Below are 7,735 nucleotides of genomic sequence, written 5' to 3' on the forward strand. Positions count from 1 at the left end.
ACCATGTTTAAAAGTGTGAAAGGATAGGAAGAAGTGTGGGGAATGGCTTGCTGCAGACCCTTGCCATTTGCAGAGCCTCTGCAGTACATCCAAGCACTGAGAAAGGTTAGCCGCTCAGGAGCACCACTTCTGGGGAACACTCTGTGGTTTCTGCTCCATGGTACCAAGGGTGACATTATTCCAGTCACCAAAACCTGAATTGCTTCTTTTCCTCCTCCATACTAATCTCATCCAGATGAGGCCAGCATAGAGCATCTTTCTCGTCCTCTATTCCCTAGCTACTCAGGCCTATAAACTACAGAATCAAATTCCATAGCAAGTGAAACAGCCCATTGTATCCTTACTGTTTCCCCCATCTAGTGTCAACCATCACTCAGTGTTGCTAGAAATTTAGGGTGACCTACCGATTTCAAGCTGGAATGGAAATACTCCCTGAACTTTTTACTGTTCTGTTAGCATCATACCTTTGACGCAAAAATCATTAAGGTCATTACCCTAAGACTGAGAATACAATGCAAGAATTGGCATTCGTGGTGGTAATGTGCACCATAGATGCCATGGTGGTTCGTATGTTTTGTTTTTGTTTGGTTGTTTGTTTTGCCTGGGGCTTGAACCTCAGGACCTAGGCACTGTCCCTGAGCTTCTTTGGCTTAAGGCTAATACTCTACCACTTGAGCCACACCACCACTTCCGGCTTTTCTGTTTTTGTAGTACTGAGGAATCAAACTCAGGGCTTCATGCATTCTAGGCAATCTTATTCTACCATTAAGCCACATTCCCAGCCCTAGGTGCCAGGCTTTAATATAGCCTTGATGGGAAATAATTAGCTAGAAAACAAAATATTAGGTAGAAAATAAAGTTTACTTGCTTTTAAATGTATTTTTCATTTCACAAAACCTCATGGATCAGATTGGTACCCGTTTGTTTGAAGCCATTGTTACAAGCTGTTTTCCTGACCTGTTCTATGCATTAGACTTGACATGGAAAAGAAGACTAGACACTGAGAAGCAAGGCTGGAGATGTGCGAGTGCTTCCCATGAATCGGAGCTGAGCTCAGGGTGGGCAGACTGCTCTCACACGTGAGGGAGAGCGTGCCCACGTATCAGTGAACATGGGATTCCATGGGCCTTTCTTCCCTGACGTTTGTAAATCTTTCCTATTCAGAGGGTGACCACATGGTGGTTTGTTGTTTGTTTTTTTTTTTTTTTTAAGGAATGAAATGTGGCCTAAATTGAAGAGAAATTATTAGGACTTTTTCTTCTGTAAGAGCTTGAAAGTTTTTTTTTATGATTATTATCTCCACAGGGAAACAAATGTTGGACAAAATACAACCAGATTCAAATGGCTTAGCCTATGGAACTTTGCCTGATGGAAGTGACTCAACAAAGAGCCAAAGTGGAGAGAAGAAAGAGGCCTGAAATGCCGAGAGGGATGGCTGTTGGCCTGTTACTTGATACCACCTTTTTAAAAAGCTACACATGTTCGACTTGTGTCAGCAGCTATTTCATGCTGACATGTGCGAGCATTCGCTTCAGTTCTCTCCTCAATATGGACAGTCAGGGCCTTCCTCAGAACTGACAGTCCAGTGTTTTCATGGAATGTAATACGAGGTGTTTCCCACACCCTGGACCTCTCCCTAGTGATCATCTAACCAGCTAGGTCTTAATTACAGCCTGGCTGCTCAAGCAGGAATGTCATGCAAAAATGCACGTTTGCAATATTTGGCCATAGAAGGCATAAGTTGCTTTTCCCATGTGGCTTGTGGAGGCAGTTTTTTGGCTTTAAAGTGATCTTAAGCCTACCACCTCTGTCCTGAAAGAAAGGGCTGACATTCCTTTTTTGCAGGATACTTTTTATGAGCCTTCTGCAACAAGCTCCTCTTTTTATCCCTAAATTAGTATAAGTCATCTCTTCTAAAAACTACTATTAAAATGCTCCTTTGAAAATGGAGGGCCTCTTTAAAATCAGAATTTATAAGTGGCATTTGTCATGGAGTATACCAAAACTCAAAAGATCTGAGCCTAAAATGACCTAAGCCTTAAGAAAAAAGAAAATATTAAAGCATAGCTAGAATCCCATCTACTTGGGAGACAGATCAGAGAATCATGGTTCAAGGCCCTATCTGAAAAGCAAAATAAGCAAAAAGGACAGAGGCATAGCTAAAGTGACAGAACACTTGTTTAGCAAGTGCAAAATGTCCTGAGATTAATCCCCAATACTAGCAAAATGAAAAGAGGAAAAATGTTTAACAGAACTGTACTCTCTCCCACAGCACACACACTAAAATTGCACCAATACAGAGATTAGCCTGGATCCTTTGCAAGGTGGTGGTGACATTTTCTTCAGCCAGCTGATCATACTTGCATTGAAACTGAAGACAATCAATATGTCATGTACCTTTGTTGCAGACCTATAATTTATCAGGTCAGCTTATATGTTTTAAACTTCAACACAAGTCCTAACAATATTCTAGTGATATTTGTACTATATGCCATTTCTGCCCCCATCATTATTTCATGTTTTGTTAATACGTCTGTGTAAAAGAAGAATTATGATTAAAGAACAGATTTCTACTGCTTAAATCTATGGACCTGAATGTAACAACGTATTCAAACCTAAGACTTGGGAGAAGGCTTTTTGGCTACAATTAAACCCATGTCTAAATACTTTAGCAGGGAGATTCCATAGTGTTGTTGTTTATATGAGAAGAGCCTCCAGTGTGGCTGAACAATAAATTCTGCCTTTCATATACCTTCATATGTGTCCTGACACATCACTCCAAAGTCATTCCAGCCAATTGTCTGATGCAGGGGGTTCAACACTGAGCTAGCAAGATGGCAATCTTTTTCTTTTCCAGTGTTGGTCCTACAGCTTGAACTCAGAGCCTGTGCACTGTCCCTGAGTTTCTTTGGCTCAAAGCTAGCTCTCTACCACTTGAACCACAGTGCCACTTCCAGCTTTTTCTGAGTTGTTTATTGGCGATAAGAGTCTTGTGGACTTTCCTGCCAAGGCTGGCTTCAAACCACAATCCTCAGATCTCAGCCTCCTGAGGAGCTAGGATTACAGGTGTGGGCCACCAGTGCCCTGTGCAAGATAGAAGATGGCAATTTTAACTGCTTCAGGTCTGTGATTTTTTTCTTCATCACAGCCTAAACTAACCACGCTAGACTGAGATTTATCAGTAATGCATGCAAAATAACCCAGAATCCATATCTGGCCTCTGAACTCCTGGTAACAATTTCTGTCATCATGGAAAGTGTCCCATTCATTTGGATACAGTAGTCGGGTGATTGATTCTTTACTAACTGGATGCAGCATGTTGGTGCTGGCAGGCTCAGGCACCTTAAGCTATCTTGTATGAATCTCAGAAGGAAAAAACAAAAGATTGGGAAATAATAATACTGAAGAGTTTTACATTTGTAGCTTGAGTGCTAAGCTTTGAGGAATTTTTCACAAACATATCATAAGGCCAGTATGTTAATGGCCACCAACAGTTTGCATCTGTTAAAAAGTTTTGAGAAAGCCAGGTGCTGGTGACCCACGTCTACAATCCTACTAGTCAGAGGCTAACTTCTGAGGATCACTGTTCAAAGCCAGCCAGAAAAAAAATCTATGACACTCATTTTTTTTCCATTTAATAAGCAAAAATCTAGAAGTCAAAATGTGGCTTAATTGGTAGAGCATCAGCCTTGAGGGGAAACGTAATGGAAAGGGCTAGGCCCTGAGTTCAAGCCCCATCACTGGCACACATACACACTCACACACACACATACACACACACACACAGAGTCAAGATGACATTGACTCGTATAGTTCAGCAGTGGTTTATAAACCTAGGATGTATATAAAATTTATTCACACATGATCTTTTTGTATTGTTTTCTCAAAGTAAGGTAAATAGTAGCTTGTAGGGTTTTTTTCTTTTAAGTACTAAGCACATGACAACAACCAAAACCAAGCCAGTCCTTTTGCTGGCATTGTGATTGGGGTTCTTTAGCCAATGTTTGGCTCCCTGACTATTTGTCTAGACCAGAATCTGGCAAACTTTTCCAGTAAAGTCTCAGAGGGTAAATATTTGGGGGTTTGTGTTGTCCACACAACTTGCCTGTCCCCACTAATTAGCTCTGCCACTGTATCACAAAGCAGTCACAGACAACATGTAAACAAATGAATGTGGCTATGCTCCAGTAGAACTTTATTTACAAAAGCAGGTGACTAGCCCATAAGCTGTAGTTTGCCAAAAAGTTGGTCCATACTCTGCTGCCTTTGCCATGTGATGTTCTTGAACATTGAAGGGTTTGGGGGTTTTTTAAATGACACTTCATGGCTCATCACAAATCAGATACTAAGAGTGAGATTGATCACACATTGGTATTAACATTATGATCTTTTTCTTTTGTAAGATATAAATGCAAGTGATGAGTTTATGCTCAAGGTCCAAGTTTCCCTTTTTGAAAAGTAGTGATTCTTTTGTGAACATCACAAACTACTGAAAAAGTCTCTTCTGTCCCACACTCCAGGTTTATAATAGCTCCCAGAGAGAAACAGGAGAAACAAAGAAAGAAAGAGAAAGAATGAAAGAAAGAGAGAGAGAAAGAAAGAAAGGAAGGAAGGGAAAGAAAGAGAAAGAAAAGAAAGAAAGAGGAAGAAAAGGAAGGAAGGAAGGAATTTCAGAACAGAAAAGCGCAAAGACCCCCCAACCCTTGCTGGCCACACGGCAAGCCACAGCCAGCCCAGCCCGGTAGGGGCTGCTGGAGTCCCCAGAGACATGGGTCATCTGCAGACTGCCCATGCAGAAGACTCCTGAGGTACTAGTGCTGGACCCGCTGAACGTGAACAAAGAAACCTCGGACTGGGAGCCTACACAAAGACCCCTCCCCCACCCCTCATCTGCAGAGCGGTGCTGCTCCATCCCACCAAAGCCAGTCGGCCCCACAGCCCTGCGGGGGGGGGGGGGGACCCAGAACTACAGGGATCCACCCCCATAACGCCAGTGCATAAGACCCTCAAGGTACTGCTGCTGATCTGGAAAGCACAAACAGACAAACCTCAGCCCTCAGAACCTGCATGGAGACCCCTCGCCCACCCCTCGGCCAGAGGCCAGTGCAGCCCATGATGCAGACCTGGACAGCAGCAACAGAGGCCGAGCCACCACCGCCCAGCCCACAAGCATCTCAACCTAATGCAGAGTGCAGCAGCAACCAGCGACCTACATTGCACAGAAACAACCGCTGGAGAGTTCCCAACTAGTTCCAGGATGAGTACCCCACAGGGGACAACGTATCCCCTCTCAAGGGAGACCAGGACCCCCCAGATCCCTGCCCCAACACCTGTACTACAGGCTCCCCTAAAACTGGGAACTGTTTGAGCGCTCCACCAGCCCATAGAGCATAGCCAGCCAGCCAGGCTAGATCAAGAGTGCCCCTGGAAGGGAGCTTAAACGCCGAAGCCAGGACCAGCACCTGTGGATCACAACCAGCAGTGGAAGAAACCCAAACTGTGTACTCCAGGCTGTGAAACCCAGGTGGGATACACATCACTACTGATGTGCCCCAGGCCGGAGACCAGGAGCTAGGTCCAGGCCTGGGAACTGGGTGCATGAGCAACACAACTAGCTCCTCCAGATTGAAGTCAGAAGGTGATCACACCCCTCAGCAGAGGAGGGAAAGCAGGGAACTGCACCCCCTGGGAATCGCCCCTGTGACAGCAAAAGTCCTGTGTGTCCAGGGCAGGAGAACCAGAAGCCCAAACCCCACCAGAACCTGACCCATATATCCCAGGCCGGGGATTGGACAACTCAGGCTGCCAGCACCTGATAATAGTCAGGAGCTCAGACTGGTAAGGTGGCTCGGCAATAGAGTGCTTGCCTTGCATGCATGAGGCCCTGGGTCCAATTCCTCAGCACCACATAAGCAGAAAGGACCAGAAGTGGTGCTGTGGCTCAAATGGTAGGGCACTAGCCTTGAGCTGAAGAGCTGAAGAACAGCGTCTAGACCCAGAGTTCAGGCCCATGACCAACCAAAATAAAAACAAACAAAACCAGGAGCTCATAGCAGACTCCAGCAACTGGGAGAGTACATCCAGCACACTCAATCTTGCCAAGAGCACCTTTAGGAGTAAACAGGAGCAGTCAAGGCTGCTCAGTCCTCCTAAAGGCAGAAACTGCCAGTGATCTACAGCAGACAGCCAAGAGCCCTACATGGGTCAGACTAGCATCTGGAGGTCAGCCTCTCCCCCAACAGAACTGAGACCAGGTACAGACTCAGCCAATCCAGGGCTGAGAAAGAGCTTCATCAATCCATCCAGGAACCAACCCAGAATGAAGCAAAGACAGCCACTTATTGACCAAAGCAAAATTTCAGGTTAGTCTCCAATAATCCCTGAATCCCCATGTGAAAATCACAGAGAAAAGTTACAAGGTTTATCAACACCCAGAATAATAAGCTACCCCCAAAAGCCAGCAGCCACCCAGGGGAGAGCCCTAGTGGAAGCAAAGCAGGAATGAAAGACACGTGCTACATCCAAGAGATGCTGGAGGCAATGACTCAAGAATTAAAGCGAGAAATAGATCAGAAATTTAAAGAACACAGACATGAAATATCAAAAGAGATGCAGGATTTTACACAGGGGAAGCACGAAAAAATAGATGCAGTACACATCTCACTAAAAGGTGAGAATAATACTCTGAGAACCAACATAGAATCCACGCAAACCACAGTGGAAGCCATAAAATTTAGAGTATCAGATACGGAATACAAAATGCAGCAACTGGAAAGAAAAAAGTCATATATGGAGAAATCACTTCAATTATGCCAAAGGGAAATCCAAAAGCAAGCAGACAGTGCCAAAAAACTTAACCTTTTTATTATTGGAGTGGACGGGTTTATTATTGGAGTGGACGAAGGTGAGGAATATCAAAGCAAGGGAATACAACACCTATTCAGCAAGATTATCCATGAAAATTTCCCCCATCTGAAAAGAGAACATCTTACCTACATAACAGAAGCATATAGAACTCCTAACAAGCAGGATCCTAGGAGAAATACTTACAGGCACATATAGTAAAAATGATAGATCTGAATAATAAAGAAACAATCTTGCATGCAGCAAAAACAAAGAAGGAGGTATACTACAATGGGAAAAAATCAGAATCACTGCAGATCTCTCCACACATACACTGAATGCAAGAACAGCCTGGGAAAGTATGATCCGAGCCCTGAGAACCAATAACTGCTAGCCCAGGTTGATATACTCAGCAAAGCTAGCATTCACATTCGATGGAGAAACTAATTTTTTTTTTTTGGGGTCCGGTCGTGGGGCCTGAACTCTGGGCCTGGGCACTGTCCCTCAGCTCTTCAGCTCAAGGCTAGCACTCTACCACTTAAGCCACAGCGCCACTTCCGGCTTTTTTCTTTTTGCTTATGTGGTGCTGAGGAATCAAACCCAGGGCCTCGAGCATGCAAGGCAAGCGCTCTACTACTGAGCCACCTTCCCAGCCCCGAGAAACTAAATTTTTTATAGTAAAGAAAAACTATAAACCAGCGTTACAAAGAGAGGGGGAACACAACCTGAAGAAAGCAGCCAAGAACAAAGATCTTCATCAGACAGGTATTAGTAGAAGTCCAACTTAATAAGCACAGGAGGAAAGGAAAGAAGAAAAACTTAGGAAAATGGATTGACAGGAAACAATGCATCTTTCTACAATACCCATAAATATTAATGGACTCAATTCGCC

At 44.2% G+C, this 7,735-nt stretch overlaps 1 protein-coding gene across 1 annotated transcript in view; it reads left to right on the top strand.

Moving 5' to 3' along the window:
* Positions 1-2,757, top strand: part of Nipal2 (NIPA-like domain containing 2) — a 77,296-nt gene extending 74,539 nt beyond the window's left edge. Inside the window, exon 12 of the mRNA XM_013012394.1 lies at positions 1,306-2,757. Coding sequence (XP_012867848.1) covers positions 1,306-1,418 — 113 coding nt within the window. The 3' untranslated portion in view covers positions 1,419-2,757. The remainder of the gene's footprint in view (positions 1-1,305) is intronic.
* The last annotated feature ends 4,978 nt before the right edge of the window (positions 2,758-7,735 follow it).

Source organism: Dipodomys ordii, unplaced genomic scaffold (assembly GCF_000151885.1).
Source record: "Dipodomys ordii isolate 6190 unplaced genomic scaffold, Dord_2.0 Scaffold17, whole genome shotgun sequence".
Taxonomy (NCBI): Eukaryota; Metazoa; Chordata; class Mammalia; order Rodentia; family Heteromyidae; genus Dipodomys; species Dipodomys ordii.